This window comes from Staurois parvus, unplaced genomic scaffold (genome assembly GCF_062004578.1).
Source record: "Staurois parvus isolate SC_StPar_1 unplaced genomic scaffold, SC_StPar_1.0 ptg000465l, whole genome shotgun sequence".
NCBI lineage: Eukaryota > Metazoa > Chordata > Amphibia > Anura > Ranidae > Staurois > Staurois parvus.
The window spans coordinates 102,328-121,023 of record NW_028318261.1 but is presented as its reverse complement, the minus strand read 5'-3'; the positions used below and the strand labels follow the sequence as shown (position 1 = coordinate 121,023).

At 43.5% G+C, this 18,696-nt stretch overlaps 1 protein-coding gene across 1 annotated transcript in view; it reads right to left on the bottom strand.

Annotated features, from left to right (window-relative positions):
* Positions 1-18,696, bottom strand: part of LOC149452763 (uncharacterized) — a 65,372-nt gene that overhangs the window by 13,435 nt on the left and 33,241 nt on the right. The window contains exons 3-4 of the mRNA XM_089688997.1: positions 11,581-11,728; positions 8,783-8,939 (exon numbers count right to left, since the gene is read on the bottom strand). Of these exons, the coding sequence (XP_089545123.1) occupies positions 8,783-8,939; positions 11,581-11,728 (305 nt within the window). The remainder of the gene's footprint in view (positions 1-8,782; positions 8,940-11,580; positions 11,729-18,696) is intronic.

Genomic DNA, 18,696 nt, shown 5'->3' with positions numbered 1-18,696 from the left:
AGCCCTGGGTACCCCAGATGTTGCTTCCAGTGGGGGAACCAGGTCACTTTCGGGTCCAATGCCCGCAAACCAAGTCAGCAGCCAACCTGGCAGTTAAATGTCTGCGAGGCCTCAATGAAGGAGCCAGCTGAGGGCCCAAAGAACATTCTGAGCTTTAATTCTCAAGGAACACAAATGTTAGAGACCGAACACACCCAGACTTCCACTGTTAGCTGTCCCTCAGAGCCAAGTCAGCTCCCATCTCCACTGACTGGGACCCTAGCACGGAGAATCAAAACACACCACTCCCGGAAAAACTAGAAAAGCCAACTTCCCAGAAGACAGCAACTAAACTTGGGAAAGCTTGCACCAGAAGAGAGACTCCCAGATGAGCTAGTAGGCCCATCTCCAGTGGTCTCTATTCAAGTGGAGGGAATCTACACCCGAGCTTTGCTGGATACTGAGGCCCAGGTGTATCTAATATATAGGGACTTTTATTACAAACACTTGAAGTACATCCCCATACGGAAGTTAAAGGAGCTAGAGATTTGGGGAATCAGGACTCAGAAGTATGACTCATTTGCTCTTTGGCCCCACCTTAACAGTAAGCGCTGAGACCTTTGATATTTTGGCAATCATTTGCCCAAAGTCTGTGGGGATAAAGCAGTGTTCATTACTAATTGGGACCAATACCAACTTGGTTCGCAGGCTCCTTAATCCACTGGCCGAGCAGAGTACGGGCTCCAGAAGTGGGGTAGGTTTGAAAGAATGGGCCTGAAGAGAAAGAGCTCCAGCAGGGGGGAGTCACCTGTCTGAGAGCCAGAGTCATGCTGAACTGGGACCAACTTGGGACCCTTTGTAGTACTGGAAATGGAGCGTAAAGAAGGAACTAATGGGGTGGAGATTGTTCTAGAAGTGATCATGAAAAAGGCTCTGCAGCGCAATAGGGGTAACCTCTTAGTCCAAGTCTGTAAAAACACAACAGACCCCATAACTTTGAAGGCCCGGGCTCTGTTAGGGCAAGTGAATGTAGCCACTTCAGTCAGTACACCTGATACGCCATATGACATTTTTGAAAGAGAGTTCTGCTTTCAAGATTCCCCTCTGTCAGAGGAGTGGAATAAGAGAGCCAGAGATAGACTGACAAGCTGGGAGAGAGTGTTTTCCAGGAATGATTACGATGTTGGACTGCTCAACATTGGATTCGACTCAAGCCATTTTAACAGCGAGCCCAAAAAGTCTCATTGGGGGACTTGGAGGATCTCAGAGAGCAGTTAGCCTGAAAAGGGCTGGGATTATTTGGGAAACAAGGAGTCCCTATGCCTTTCCTTTTTCTAGTGGTCCACAAAAAGAATGGTACCTTGCTAATGTGCATAGACTACAGTGGGGATCGAAAGTTTGGGCACCCCAGCTAAAAATTTGTAATCTGTTATTTTGAAAATGTAAATGATGGAAATAAAATCTAACTTTTGTTGACATATTATAAGAATGTCTAATCTGTAATTTGATGCCTTTTGGAGATTTTTCCATCTTTCCTTGGCTTCTTTATGCACATTAATACAAATTTTTAGCTGGGGTGCCCAAACCTTCGATCCCCACTGTATATGTAAAACCCTGAATAAGCGGACTATCCTGGATCAATATACAACGCCCCCAGATTGAAGATGCTTTGCAGTGTCTGTTGGGAGCCAAATGGTTTAGTGTCCTGGATTTGAAGAGTGGATACTACCAAATCTCTATGCACCCTGAAAATAGAGAGAAAACTGCTTTCGACAGTCCACTGGGGTTCTTTGAATTTGACCGCATGTCTCAAGGCTTATCTAGGGCGCCTGCCACTTTCCAGAGGTTGATGGGTTGATGGAATGTACCATGGGGAATATGAATCTAGTGAAGGTCCTAGTTTACCTAGATGACATATTAGTGTTTGGGAGAACCTTGGAGGAGCACGAAGAGCAGTTAGAGAAGGTATTCTAAAGGCTTTATGAAGAAGGTCTGAAACTGTCTCTAGAAAGTGACAATTTTATGGAAATTTCATTATCTATCTGGGCCATATGGCCTCTGCAGAAGGGGTGGCTACAGACACTAGCAAGCTTGAAGCTGTGGCTACTTGATCTTAACCCAGCAATATTACTGAATTAAGTTTGTTCCTGGGATTCTGTTCCTACCATCGTTGGTTTGTGGATGGATTTGCAAAAACAGCTGTACCCCTCACCGACCTTTTAAAGAATATGGAGGATGAAAGTGAACCAAGCAAGAGCCCTCTGAAAAAAGGACCTCAGGAGAACTTAAGCAGCCAGTGGATTCAGCAGTTTGAGCAAGCTTTTATTAACCTTAAGCAATGCTTAACACAGGCCCCAGTGTTGGCTTATGCGGACCCCTCCAAGACATATGAACTCCATGTAAATGCCAGTTGTAAGGAACTGGGGGCAGTTCAGTATCACGAGCATGCTGGGCTAATGTGACCTGTTGTGTTTGTGAGCCGGAGCCTCTCCCCAGCTGAAGGGAGTTACCCAACACACAAGCTAGAGTTTCTTGTTTTGAAGTGGGCTTTGGTAGACAAGCTGAAGGACTACTTATATGGAGCTGAATTCCTCGTGAAGACGAATTACAATCCCCTGACCCATGTGCTCACCACAGCTAAACTAGATGCCACTGGAGATCAATGTCTGGCTGCGCTATCTGGATTCCATTTCAGCCTAAAGTACAGGCCTGGAGCAGGGAATAAGGATGCGGATGCCGATGTTCTATCTAAAAGACCTCATGGCTGCCATACTACTGAGCCAAACTGGTTGCAGGTATTCCCAGAGGTGGTACAGGCCATGAGTCAGGGAGCTGAGTACGTAGTCAAAGGGGTGGCGTATGCTGTAGTGGTGGGAGCCTGGAGTGCCTGCTTCCCATCATATTATTGCAATGTGTCCCAGTTGAAAGGCGATACAGCTCTCCACTAAGGATATGCAGGAGGCTCAGGATTAAGATCCCCTCCATCAGCTTACAAAAAGAGGCATTATGTGGGAGCAACCAGACCTGCTTTGGGTGGATGATCCCCAGGATGCTAAGGTTATCCATTGAGAGTGAGATAGATTGGAGCTGAGGGATGGGGTGGTCTACTGAAGGGGCCCCTCAGACCGAAGTGAAGATCTATGGCAGGTCTTCATGCCCACAAATTACAGGAAAATGGTGTTGAGGTCACTGGGCATTTACGGCAGGAAAGAACCTATTTGCTGGTGAGAGACCGGTTCTATTTGCCACGTATGAAATCAGAATTGGAGGAGTACTGCCACACCTGCCTAAACTGTATACAAAAGAAGACATTACCTAAACAAGCTGCTCCTTTGAGCCACCTTCAGAGCCAAGGACCAATGGAGCTGGTGTGTATTGATTTCTTGTGTCTGGAACCCAATTCTAGTAGACGGTAGAATGTCTTAGTCAGGGGCGGACTGACAACTCATGGGGCCCCTGGGCAATAGGGGATCATGGGGCCCCTGTGTCCTTGCTCAAACTCAAAAAAGCCTATGAAAAAGGTACCAGGGGCATCTCATGGGGCCCCCTACTGACCCCAGGCCCTAGGGCAGTGCCCGAATTTCCAAATGGCCAGTCCGCCCCTGGTCTTAGTAGTGACAGATCATTTCAGTAGATATGCTCAGGCATTGCCCACAAAGAATCAGCAAGCATCCACTGTGGCCAAAGTGTTAGTAGAGAAGTTCTTTGTACATTATGAGCTTCCACAGACAATCCACTCAGATCAGTGTAGAGACTTTGAAAGCAAACTGAATAAGGAACTGCTGACTTTGCTAGGAATCAAAAACTCCAGAAGTACTCCTTATCACCTTCAATGTGATCCTCAACCAAAACGATTCAATAGAACACTTCTGAACACATTGGGCACCCTGCCTTTGAAAAAGAAGCAACAGTGGAGTCAACATTGCTGCAGTAGTGCACACTTATAATAGCACTGAGAATGATGCCACAGGCTTTTCCCTCTATCGTCTGTTAATTGGGATGGAAGCTAAGTTGCCCGTGGACTTGGCCTTTTTCACCGCTTCTGATGACTTGCCCAACCACATCACATTAGGGGCATGTAGAGAGACTGAAATATCAGTTGGAGACTGCTTATGAGGAAGCCTCCCAATCTGCAAGGCAGAGAAATAAACAATGTTATGATTCCAAGGTGAAGCTACAGGATTTACAACCCGGAGACCGAGTACTATTAAGAAACCTTGGGGTTCCAGGAAAACATAAAATTGCAGCTTGCTGGAAATCTCAACCATTTATCATTTGTAGGAAGTTACCAGATCTACCTGTCTAGCAGATCCACCCAGAGGGGAATACACAACAGAAGAAGAAAAGTGCCTCTAAGTGCAGTATGAAGGACATTTATTCTGGAACAATGAAAAAACACTCTCATGGTAAAAGTGTAAAAAGAAGCTCATAGGTATTGTGGACTGTCAAGATGGTGTCCAATTCCTCGCTGAGTATGCCTTGGTCCTCCCTAGGGGAGACTATAGACGGAGAAAGCTGGCCAGCGTGTGTGTGTCTTGGAAGATGGGCATTGGAACGCACCCTGGAGCGCAATGTCGGTGTCAGTGTGATGACAAAGGACCAGCATGCAATGCGACACGTTTCATTACACTAGCTGCCATCACCCAAGGTGGATACTAAATATTCCCAAGGGACAGTTCTGCCATTTAAGACAGAATTGCACCTCGGACTAGGACTATATCATGGAGAGCCAAATTCTTGGATAAAGGTTATCCATCCACTCTGGTGGAAAAGGCCTTTTCTTTTTATCAACACGGTAAACCACTCAAACCCCACAAAAATGAGATTCATCACCAAATTTCACCAACAATATCACAAAATGGAAGGCATTATCCATAAACATTGGTCTATTTTACTTCAAGACTCCCATCTGCAGGATATAATAGATAAAAAACCCAGCTTCACCTACAGGAAGGCTCCTAGTCTGCAAAATAAATTGCCCCCTAGCAAATACAATTGTACTTCGCTTACCAATAACCCCCTTTGTGTGCTACCAATAAAGGGCATGTATCAATGTAAAAAGGCATTATGCAAGACCTGCAAATTTGTAGAGAACAGACAAAAAATCTTTATCACCAAGGGTAAAAGTTATGTTCTAAGTGATTTTTACAACTGTTCCACTGATTATGTAGTCTATTGCCTGACTTGCCCTTGCAGCCTATTATATATACGCCGAACCATCAGACCACTGCGTGCCAGATTTGTGGAACACCGTCGGCTTATTGAAGACAGAAAGGACAAACATAGTGTCCCCTGTCATTTTTTAGAATTCCATCAGAAATCCACAACAGGTTTAAAAGTTTTGATCACAGAAGCCATACCTAAACATCTTTCTGAATCTGAGTGTTTTCTAAGGTTATGCTCCCAAGAAACATACTGGATTTTTATGTTGGACACATTGTCCCCGGGTGAACTTAATGAAGAATTAGATGTCAGTACCATCTTATAATGTCATTCCATATATGGAGCATTTGCAGTATGTTCCTGCATTTCCACTACCCTTTGTTAAATTAATTACTACAGCCTCAATCATTATAAATTTATTTAATTTACTATTTATTATTATTAATTATTCCTTATACTTGCCAATACATTGTATTTTTATCATTATTTCTATTTTTTATTTTCATTATTTTTATCTTTATCTCTATTTCTATTTTCCTACATTATTTTAATTTTTTTTAATTATTTTATTCATTATTGTTTATTATTTACTATTTTTCATTTCTTTCTCTGCTTTATTAATTTCATTATTTTTTATCCAAGATGTCTTCATTAGAAGCGCTATTTCAATCGGTAGTGCTCATTAGAGTTCTCTCTCTCTCTATATATGTATTCTTCCCATTACTGCATCAGCCTATGCTTGAGAAGGGAGCACGCTTGCCCTCTATTGGCCTCGTGCATGCTCTGAAACGCATCGCATTGCATGCTGGTTCTTCCTACGTCATCACGCTGATGCCGACATTGCACTCCAAGGTGCGTTTCAATGCCTATTTTCCGAGACAAACACGCTGGCTGGCTTTCTCCATCTACAGTCTCCCCTAGCGCGGACCACGGCATACTCAGCAAGGACTTGGACACCATCTTGACACAATACCGACAGCTTCTTTTTATACTTTTACCATGTGAGTGTTTTTTCATTGTTCCAGAATAAATGTCCTTCATACAGCACTTAGAGGCACTTTTCTTCTTCTGTTGTGTCTTCACCTAGAGCCTGCTACAGCCTCAAGAGCTTGCCGTAGTGCTATGTGGACTTACATATATTGGACTTTAATATGTATTTTTACTTTATTCCTTGGCATCATGATTTGGGGAATTTATGATTTGAGGAATTTGTCTGCACTGATTTTTCTGTTCTTTGTCTTTAGCTTCAGAGGGGAAGAAAGGCCCAGTTAAATCTTGGCACCGTAATCATCTCTTGCCTTTTTCTGCCATGCAGACTTCCCCCAGACTTTCCCCTCAGCCTATCCCAGCTCCAGAGGAGGAGAAAATCGATGAGGAAGAGGGGGTAGAAATTGAAATAGATTGGCGGCCTCTTCTAACTGCCAGAAAAGACAGTATGTTGACGCTCACCACTGTTTCAGACTCACCCGCTCCTTTGACAAGTTTTCAACCAGAGATTCCTTCCACTGCAGAGACAGGCCCTGCAAGTCTGGTTGAGCCTACCTCTTTGCCAGACCCCACTTTTGAAGGGTTCTCAAGCAGAGTCTGCAATAGAAGGAGAAAATGTCACCCCTCAGGAGGAGTCCAGGGAAAGAAGCAAGATAAGAGCACCCAACAGACTTATGATGTGTTGGGAGAAAGCTCTGAAGAAGCCTTCCATTCCAGTCAAAGAATTCTAGGAGCTCCCATTTACAACTTATTGGAGCAAATCCGAGAATCTGTAAGCCCCTCTGCTGACACCATCCCTGAAGAGGTTTTTGCAGCTATTTCTTTACTTCTTGAGCAATCAGTCTCCTAACCCTAGGTAGGAGCCATTATTACAGCAATTGATTAACAATGCATACTTGCCAGAGATTCACAGGGAACCTGAAAATTACTAAGCAACCCTTGAGAGTAGTGCTACACACATTTTTTTTACCTGCAAAAAAAATGTGCATTTATTATTTTTTGTAGAAAGGTGAACTTATGCTTTAAAACATGCACTGAGTAGACCCAAACAACAATATCAATTAGACCTGAAGCTGGCAATGCAAAGCCTTCACAAAGAAATCCTCCAGCTGGCTTCTCTTCACACTGCATTTGTACTCTGCAGCCTTATTCATACCTATAGGACAGCAGTACTCATGGCAGTCTCCAGTGGTACTTATGAGTATGACCATCCTGTATGAATGAATGGAGCTATGGCACCTGCACAGTGTGAATAGAAGTCAGACAGAGATTTTTTGGGGGAATGCTGCGCTGGGCAAGCAGGGTCATACAGCAAACATCACTGGATCAGGACTAAAGGTAAGTATGTAACTGGGTAGGTTGCTTTTAGTGGGGTGGTAGAATAAATTAAGGATAACTTCACCAAAGTTTAAATTGTTAAACCCTTTCTTAGTTTTGAATAGAGTGGGGAAGGATTGTAATATCTCTCATTCCTTTATTGCTGTCTATGACTCCATTGAGAACATTTTTCCTCACTTTTTATCATTGTGATACCAGGACAAAACTTTTGGTAATGGAGATAACTAGGGATAGGAAGAGAAAGACAGTAATAAAAACCTTTAGATAGTAAATTTGATGGCACATGAACTCTGTGGACATTACTTGGTACCTACAGTATGATTGGCAATATAAACAACTCCACTAGTATTAGCCCAACACGGCATATGGGTGACATTTTGGACAATGAATATTCCATATATAGCAAAACTCCTGCACAGGCTGCTAGGATATTAGGTAATTTTTTTTTTGTATGGTTTAATTGTAGTCATTGGAACAACAATTGATTTCTATAGGCTGCTTTAGGTTTCACAGGCTGCAGGTTTCACTATTCTCCCTCTGAATTCTGGAGGCTTCTAGAACATAAGAAGTAGAGCGTCAGAAGTGTACCTTAATATTTACTGTATTCAGTACCAGCCAATAACCTGAGAGGGATGGCCCAGTAGGTGACTGGACAGGCTGATAAACAGTGTGAACTGGACAGTAGCAAGGTCTTCCTGTAGAAGGGATTCCACATGTTTGGGTGGGGGATGGCTATTTAATCAAGGTCCTAGCTGTGGCAGGGCTGGGGGGTGCCTACTTCTAAAGTTATCTTCAAAACCCAGAGACCACCCCTGAGGGATCCAGTCTGCAGAATCTCACTAGAAAGCACCTGGATGAAGCTGAATGGGCACAGCTGTTCCCTGGCCTTGTGAGTACTGATTGTTCCACAAGATCCTAGTGACTGTGTACTATTGGGATATCTGAGCAAGCAGTCCTTCTTTCAGTGTCCCTACCTCTGGACTTCCCGTTAGTCATTTAAAGGGGGACTGTGTCATGAAGTTTTAACTGAAGATTTGTTTCTGAGGATTTGAACACAGAGAGGAGTGTCCTCTTATTGCACTTCATAGTCTGGAGTATCCCATACCCTGCACCCTCTCCAGTGTTTACATTTCTAGCAATAAATCATGAAAGACAATCCCCTAGACTCCTCCTTGTGTCAGTGTGCTTGAACTGTGCTCTGTGTGCTGGCAGCCTCCGCACTAGTAGGGGAGAACTCTTATCATCATTATCTGTGCTGTACTCATCATCAACCAGCAGCCCTTCCGGGGGTTCCACTACACAGACATTTCCTTACCCTCTACTGGAGCACACTAGGCCCTCTGTACATGGACAATAATTCAGAGTAGCACCATAATCTTCACCATAGGTAATCACTTTTAGCAGGCTTCTGGTCTGACTGTGGCACTGTTCTCCTTCAGATGGAAGTGGAATACACACCGGAAATGGATATGCTGTCAACAGGAAAAGGGATTGCTGGATTTAGTGCAAAGCTGATTTATAGTTGAATTCTGGGGAAAAAAAGACCCTTGCAGTGGCTCCTCCAGCACTGCAACAATTAAAGTAGTATTAAAACCTCTTTTGTTTTCACATCAACAAACAGGCATCCTTTAGCAGTATGCTAAAAGGTTCCTGTAGAAACTCTTTGAAAAAACTCACTTTTGCCATTATTCAAATGCATCCTCTGATTCCTGCACATTGCCTTCACAAAAGTCCTGTTGGGGAGCATACACTAATAACATTATTTTCATTAATTTAATTATGTTTACTGGGATGTCTCATTGAAACTAGAACCAGCGCACATGTGTCCACTGTCATTAATAAATTGCTGATGAGGACTCTGGGCCAATTTACACATTGCCCTATAATCTGACCCCAGAAGCACGCACCAAAGGGTGGCTCCATGTGTCCCTGTAAGGGAAAAAGAGGCACCCTAAATTCAGATGTTGGGGCTGGTGCTTCTGACTATGAAAGAAACGAAAACTTTAGACTATCAAAGTATAGTATAGTATACTTCGTAAAGCTGGCCACGCATGGATCGAAATTCAACCAGTTAAGAAGGGACCAGCCAAATTTCGATCCATGTATGGGCATCCTGATTGTACAGAAGTCAATCTAGTCAATCTAGTGCCTCCTGGAAGATCAGGAAGAAATTTCTTTCCCTGTTGGAGCAAATTGTGCAAATCATGATTTATTCAGGTTACTTTGCCTTCCTTCGTTCTGGATGTGGGTATAGGATTCTGTCTTTTTTTCAACATGACTAACTATGCAGCTAAAATATCACTTTAAAGGATCAAGGTTTTTACCTTCATGCATTCTATGCATGAAGGTAAAAAAAACTTCTGTGTGCAGCTCCCCTTTTAGCCCCTCCTAATGCTTACCTGAGCCCATCTGGATCCAGCACTGTGCATAGGAACAGCAGCTCTCTAGGGACTCTTCCTCAGCCTCTTCATTGGCTGACACAGCAGCGGGAGCCATTGGCCCCCACTACTGTCAATCACAGCCAATGAGCCAATGAGGAGAGAGCGGGGGAGGGACAGAGCCAAGCTTATACATGAATGGACACACAGAGCAGCGTCAAGCTGCTTGCTCTGGGGGCACTTGGCAGGAGGGGCCAGGAACACTGGCAGGGGACCCAAGAAGAGGAGGATTGGGGCTGCTCTGTGCAAAACCACTGCACAGAGCAGGTAAGTATGACATGTTTGTTTTTTTGTTTTTTTTTAAATCTGCCTTTAATATCACTTTTAAATGCTTGCTTTGTCTAGGGAGAACACATAAAGCAAATATACTTACCTTATTTATCTTCCCAGTTCTGTCAGTTGCATGCATTCTGATACCATAAAGTACTATGCAGGACCAGCATTCCTGCATTATAAGTGAGGATGCTAAAGGCCCACCCAAATTATAGAGGGTCACAGACAGAAAAGAGCAGTGGCTCTCAGGGAAGCAATGGATAAGGTAAGTATATTTGCATAACCTTGGAGAGGAGAGGGGAAGACCTTTCAATCATGCACTCTGTTCCATTTCTGGGTCCTATTTCATTCATAAAATCTGTAGTACATGGAGGAGCTGGGCAACAAAGGTGGGCATAGTCAAGTTCTCTTAATGAGAGCCTGTTATAAAACCTTAGTTTTATTAAAACTCACCAAACAGGAAGATTACAGCTATAGGAGTGAGGGGCACAGACGGAAGAGGATTTCAACTAAAAGAGGAGGCATCAGTACAAGGGACACATGCTATTAAATGTAAGCTATGTGTCTTGCACTTGGTGCTTCTGTTTTTTATGTTGGCTTCACTTAGGCTTTAGGCAAAAGGATTAGCATACTAGTCATTTAACAGAAAGATATCAGAAAGGGCTGCCCCATATTCTCTCATGAAACAGGTGAAAATGAGGCCCTGTATTCAATTTATTAGTAAGTCAGTCAGATTAATACAGAGCACAGTGGCTCCAGTGAGGCTACTCTCAACAAAATCAGGGTAACCCATGAGAATGAGACCTAGAGCTGAAGATCTACCTGTACAAAGTCTGAGAATGCCAAACAAAATGTCTAGGAGACCAAAATCTTTTAATACTGGTATTAGTTTATACCCAGCAAAGATAGCATAGCCCACGCATTTTGTGGGCTCAAAGATCTACTGATCTTCAGATCCTTGGTATTGTTTATAGTTTACACGGTAAATAATGAATCCATTTTTGAGTACTCCCAACTAGTTATAACACAAGCCCTGAAGAAGGGGACATGTTTGAGCACCTGAAACAAGTTGGCTGTTTCCTGTTTTCTTCTAATGTAGTAATATCAATATAAGAAGAATTTGGACTTCTAGTCCTTTTACTTAACACACTCATTTTTGTGCAGCATATTCTCCCATGACCAGTTCTCTTTAATAACAAATGCTTTTAAATCAGTGCAAAGTAGACCAAAACAAACAGTTTTCAGTGGCTTAATAGACAGACTGATTTCTAATTGCTTGTTATGGGTTAATGGGTCTTGCAAATTGATCTTTGTGAAATAGATAGATTAAGATCAGTTCCTGCATTCTTGTTTCACTATGCAGGTAAACATAACTATCTCATTATTCCGTTAACTCACATACTTTGTGTTTTGGAGCAACAGAACCCAGGGGGGCATTGTTCTTCTGAAGGATCACATCTTGTTCTGCCAATGCCAGACACCAGGCGTTTTGTACATCTTCCCCCAGAGCATGCCTGCCCTGAGCAACACTCTTCATCTTGCCCACAGTCCTGATTTGAATGACACAGGGGATCATGAGTGCTTTAAGGCACAGTGTATACTGGCAAGGTGACATTTTAACATATCCAGATAGATAACAATACACCTACATACACAGTAACTTCTCTGCATAAGAATAAAAGAAAAATGCATTATTGTATTAGTTGTCAGAAAAGCACTTCATTTTAGAAATAGTGTTAGAAATAACATATAATATCAATTCCATATAGGAATTACATACATAATACACACACTGTAGATATGCATATAAAAAGATTATATAGTCCTGGCCAAAAGTATTGGTACCCCTTCACCTTTTTCCAAAGTGTTCACATTTGTTGTGAAATACTGTTAGTCAAAACTAACATATTATTATTATACAGTATTTATATATTTAAAGGGCATCCACCATTCCTAATTCTATAGTCCACACAGCAGACACTTTGATTTTTCTTTATGACTTAATATATTCTCAATAATCTTAAACCAAATAAAAATTGCATGTACATAATTTTTTATACCCTTGACTTAATATTTAATTGCACACCCTTCTGAGGAAATAACTGCAATCAAGCATATTCTGTAGCTCCAAATAAGCCATGCTTACTACACTTCTCCAGTGGCAATATATCCCACTCTTCTTGAGGAAACTGACACATTTATCTTAAATTTTAAGTTCTTATTCCAGTTGCGTTTCAATTCTTTCCAAAAATATTGTTTTGGAATCAAACAGGATTTATAGCAGGCCACATCACAACACTCCAATGCCTGCCTTTCAACCACTTTTTGGTTTCTGTTAGATGTGTACTTTGGGTCATTATTCTGCTGGAGGGTTAATGACCTGTGACTGAGACAAAGCTTTCTAACATTGAGTATTTTGTTTAATTCCAGAATGCCTTGATAGTCTTATGATTTCATAGTGTCACACACAGATTCAAGGAATCTTGTGCCAGAGGCAACATTGCTTTCCATTAAAGTGGTTCTAAAGGTTAATTTATTTTCCTTTAAAATAACAAACATGTTATACTTACCTGCTCTGTGCAATGCTTTTGCACAGAACATCCCCCATCCTCCTGTTCCCCACTGGCACTTTTAGCTCCTTACCCTTGTTAAGTTCCCCCAGAGCAAGCTGTTTGCTCTGGGGGCACTCTTATATGCTCGCACCCAAGCCACCTCTGTGTGTCTATAGGACACACAGAGCATAGCTCAGTCCTGCCCCCCTTTCCCTCCTCATTGGCTGTGATTGCCAATGGCTCCCACTGCTGTATCTAAGCCAATGAGGAGTCGAATACCTGGGACAGCCAAGGCTCCCATGCATAGCGCTGGATCATGATGGTGCGCAGGTAAGTATTAGTGAGGCTAAGGGGGAGCACAGCACAGAAGGTTTTTTACTTTCATGCATTCTATGACCTTCACCCTTCACAACCACCTTAACATTGTGAAGCCTCCTTTGCATATTAAAATAGGAACAGTGTTCTTTTCCTCTGTAAATTGCTGTATCTTACCAAAACACTCTAATTGTTTTTAATAAGCCCAAAGTGCATTCTAACAGAAAGCCTGTGGCATGTTAACATACATTTTGGCAAGCTCCAGTCTGGCTTTTTTGTCGTCACTTTTATTCAGATGGTAATAGATATTGCGACTTGGTATTGTTGTACCCTTTAAGATGCAAAGTCAAGAGGATGAAGTATACACATGCCACAGCTTTGAAGGCTTACATTGTGGTATTTCAAAAATTATCCTCGCTATTGTGTTCAGTGGGAAATAGTGCCTGGCAAATGTGACCCATTTAACTGAATGGGGCTGCCCTGCAACCACATGCCATGCATTTGGTTGAGGCACAGAGGTGTGGGTTTTTGGGGGTTTAAATAGGCAGTGAGGAGGTAAAATATTGCCTCCTCACTGCCTGTCAAATACTCTCTGGAAAACAATCCACCCACAGATTTCTCTTCAGAAGGCAACAAATGAGCCATTACTAGTCTATAACCTTCTACCTTAAAAAGAGAATAACTCTACTCCAAGTTCACTATATGGATATGTTGATCATATTCTCTCTTAATCTCCTTCTCATGAGAGAATTCAGTTCAGCTATTCTTTCCTCATAGCTGAGCTCCTTCATGCCTCTTATCAGTTTGGTTGCCCTTCTCTGCACTTTCTCCAGTTTCCCAATATACGTTTTGAGAATTGGTGCCCAAAACTGAACTGCATATTCAGGATGAGGCATTACAAATGATTTGTACATGGGCAAAATCCTTTCTCTCTGGAGTCTATACCTCTGTAGCACCCCTCTAGATAGCCACCGGCAACACAGGAGAAGGACTAAGTGAGTAGACCTGCACCCCCTGGGCCAGATAGGGCAAGGAGCACTCTGGTGGGAAACCAGATTAGTAACTACCCTGGACTGTCTTACTTTACCACGGTAGGCATTGGACCCCCGAATTATGGATTCATCTCAGATAGCTGGATGAGAGGAGGATTCATCTGGGGTCTGGGGTGGTACAACTGGAGATGCTGGCTAGCTCTCCAAAAGAGACTGTTTTGCTGTAAAAAAAAACTTGTATATAGTTCCAGGATTTTGTCCTGGGATTCTCAGTTCCATTGGGCATCCCTTATTCTATCCAAGTTCAATTCCCCTAATAAAACTTCAAAAAACAAGTTCCAGGACTGTTTACTGCCTCCTGGATGCAAGTTGATGTGAAAATGTGTGTTGGCTGGCTGTGCAGGACTATAGGGGGACCCAAAACTATGGCAACTCCTAAGGGGGTAGTGCTACATGTGGGGGCTCATCCAGGATCTCCTATAGCAACCTTTATGGCTGTTGCCCCTAGCAACCAGCAACCAACGAGCCAGAGAAAAGTGCTGCAGCAGTGGAAAGTGTCACGTAATCGGCGGGAAAGGTGTGCTGCTCCGCTGGAATTGTGACTGTCGTGTTTGAAGGACTGTCACTATTAATGTCGTTGCCAATAGCAACCATGCCGGACTTATCTGAAAGTCTTTACACTGTTCCACAGGTAGCTTTTACCAAGGACTATGCTCTGTATGTGTCTGCCAATGTTCATAAAATGTCTACTGCCATTATTGTCTTGCCTGCCATTGTGTGGAACAACTGGAACAGCTCATCAGTCTACAAATGACCCTTTGCTGCTCAAAAACTTGCTCCTACAATAGACTATGTATACTGCATGCCTGCTTATGACAATAAAATATTCGCTATCATCATGCTTGCCATTGCCCAAAGCAACCGGAGCAGCTCATCAATGCCTACAAGTCTTTTTGCTGCTCCTCAGGTGGCTACAACAAAAGACTAAGTTTTGCAAATACTTGCATACTACAGTAAAGTGTGCTCTATTTCTACACTGCTCATCAATGCCTGTAGCAACCAGGGAGGGTTGCGGCACTCGAGTCACACATCTGTGGCCTGTGCTCCACTGACAAAGCTTATGCCTGCATTGTCAGTGTTTGCCACATGTTCGTGCTTGTCATTGCCCGGAGCAACTGGAATGGCATGTAACCCAGTGGATTACATATGCTCAGCTGCCCTGCATCAGTTGAGCTCAGTGACTCTCTTTTTACCATGGTGTTCAGCGGGGGAGGGTATCCCTTGCCGAGCTGTTGTCCTTGGCAACTGCTGCGGATCATCATCTCTACAACTGTTACTGACACCCAGTCATCCAACAATGGCTGGAGCCAAGTGTCCTGTCCTTGCCAACCAACTGCCAAGTGTTACTGCCAGGATTCATCTATAGCAACGCCTGCAATTTAGTCAGCGTACTCCAGCCCGGAGTGGCAGGGGTTAAGTTCCTGCATGGCAGTCTGGCTGGTGCCAAAGAGTCACGAGGAGTGGCGTGGCCATGCCTATACATCTGCCCAGTACACCCAGCATGCTGTGTGAGAATGTGAGAGGAGGAAGATGGCGGCTGCACTTCCCGTGGGTCTGTGAAGTTTCATACTGGAGGTTACTCTAGTAGACACCTGGGTACTCTTACAGCTTAGAGGCTGATTTGCTCTAGGACTCATGGAGGGGTTGGAGACCCCTATAGGAGTGCGGGGAGTCCAAAGTTGCCATTTGGGGGGTTAAGCCTGGAAAAGGCAGTGACCGTGACATCCCTGCCGACGGTTGATTGAGAGGACCCTGACCGAGATGAGAGAGGGATAGTGGACCCAGGTGGATAAGGGAAGCGGCAGCCGGCAGGCGCTCTGGGCACTTCCCCTTCTAGGGACTTCAGTGGAGGGGTGGGCTCACAGTCCACATCCCAGCCATAGGTCATAGCAAGTTGGGCTCACTCTTTTTAAATCTATACCATCCAGCCAGAGTGTTCCTGCCCAGTGCCCATAGAAAAGGTGCTATTCTCTCTCTAAAAACCCTGATCACTATACACTGAGTGCCACTGCACAATATCTCTGACCGTCTCCTGTAGTGTGTCTGCAGTCTCTGACTGTCTCCTGTACCATGTCTGCAGTCTCTGACCATCTTTAGTACGTCTGCAGTCTCTGACCGTCTCCTGTATTATGTCTGCAGTCTCTGACTGTCTCTTGTATTAAGTCTGCAGTCTCTGGCCGTCTCTTGTATTATGTCTGCAGTCTCTGATCATTTCCTGTAGTACATCTGCAGTCTCTGACCGTCTCATGTATTATGTCTGCAGTCTCAGACCGTCTCTTCTATTATGTATGCAGTCTCTGATCATCTCCTGTAGAAGGCCTGCAGCCTCTGATCATATCCTGTAGTATGTCTGTCGTCTCTGAACATCTTTGGTAGTAGGTCTGCAGTCTCTGACTGCCTCCTGTATTATGTCTGCAGTCTCTGATCATCTCCTGTAGTAGGTCTGCAGTCTCTGATCATCTCCTGTAGTATGTCTGCAGTCTCTGAACATCTCTTGTAGTAGGTCTGAAGTCTCTGCAGTTTACCGCACCAGATGACACCAACCCTAGTGATGCCACTGGTTGGAGAGACTGGTTGGACTGGGAGAGACTGGTTGTAGCATGGAACAGGTGCGGGCACTGTGAGGTGCCATTAACCAGGCTGCTACCCAGCGATCTGCCACCGTGCACATGTACGGCCAACCTACATAATGGACTGTGTACTGAGAAGCAGGAACAACGAAAGGTCGGAGGATGTCTTGCTTTGGAGCTTCAGAAAGGGGTAGAGTCTCAGAACCGCGACTCCCCCGCACCAGCAACATACCCCATCATCAGAGGTTGGCCTGCAGTAATGTACCTGCCACTCAGAGATGCTGCTGATGGGCCGGTGCCCTCCAGCACTGCCCAGCACAGGACAGCTGATGTCCCGGAGAAGTCGGTCTCGCCCTCCAGCCCCGCGCAATCCGTTTGGAAGGAGCCAGTCAGTGAGGAAGGCAATTACTCATGGTTCCACCATTAAACTGCCCAGCCCTAAACATTACTAATAGATGGACACAGGATTCCCATCTTGGTGGGCCTTGCTTTTGTGTTTCTCTTCGGACTAAGCCAGACTTTGCTGTTCCAGATAGGCTGATCTTAAAACATCTCAAATACCGCTTTGTTGTCTGATTAGTATACACAAACTTGTAATAAACTACTTGCCCTCCAGAGGATTTACCCCTTTCTGACCAGGCCATTTTCCCACAAATAGAGCTTTCTTTCGGTGATATTCGATTACCTCTGCATTTATTTATTTTTTGTGCTATAAACAAAAAAAGACCAACAATTTTGGAAAAAAAACAATATTTTTGACTTTTTGTTATAAAACATATCCAATAAAAAAATGTTAAAAATCAAATTTCTTCATAAATTTAGGCCAAAATGTATCCTGCTACATGTGTTTGGTAAAAAAAAAATCCCAATACGTGTAAATCTATTGGCTTATGTGAACGTTATAGCATCTACAAATGGCAGTGTATATATAGTGGAGTTTTTATTTTTATTTTTTTATACTCGTAATGGCAGCGATCAGTGACTTATAGTGAGACTGCGGCAGGCATTCTGAAACTGGGTGGGAACTGACTAACTGCCACTGACATCCCCAGTGACACTAATACAGTGATCAGATCTAATAAAAAGCACTGGCACTGGGCGGTGTTAGGAATTCCCTCTTTCCTGGAATCCTTATATTCTTATTTCTTATATGCCGCGCGGCGTCTGGGTGTGGCACGGGCTCGATCGATCGGGCAATCAAAGTAACCAAGCACACGGGTAGGATACAGGAAGATTGCAAAGTTTATTACGTACATTACAGTTTATAAAGGCAAAAACCACAAACCCAAATATCCAATAGTAAAACAGAACCCCATAAGCATCCAATAGTAAAATAAGACCTTACTTATCCAATAGCAAAGCGTACCTGTTATTTTTCTACCTAGATACCAGATGATGTTCACCTTAACTTACTCTGTTAAACTGTTAACCTCAGTCAGTACATCTTGCCGTTTTGGCTGTGTTCCCAGACTTCTTATCTGAACATTTATCTATGTGCTATATACCTGAAGCATACCTGTGTATACCTGAAGCATTAGCCCTAGCTCATTTTTCCCACAGGCGGGAAGGGGTTAATATCCGGGGTGATCAAAGGGTTAACTGTGTGCAGTGTGTGTTTTACTAGGGAGACATGCTGTTTTGTATCTCTCTGTTGTGCAGAGAGATACAAAACAGAATGTCTATGTTTACAGGAGAGAGACCTGTGTTGTTTATACACAGGTCTCTCCTCTGTCAGCTTTCCCTGATGATTGGTGAGTGCTGGCCGGGAATCGCCAGCCAGGACCTGATGATTGACATCTCTAGCCGCCAATAGCAGTGCACTCCCCCCCACTCGGACATGCAAATCACATATATACAGTTAGGTCCATATATGTTTGGACACAGGCACAATTTTCATACTTTTGGTTCTGTGTGCCACCAGAATACATTAAAAGGAAACAATCCAAATTAATTTGAAGTGCAGACTTTCAGCTTTAATGCAAGGGGTTGAACATAAATATCAAGTACAAATTTTAGGAACTGCAACCAT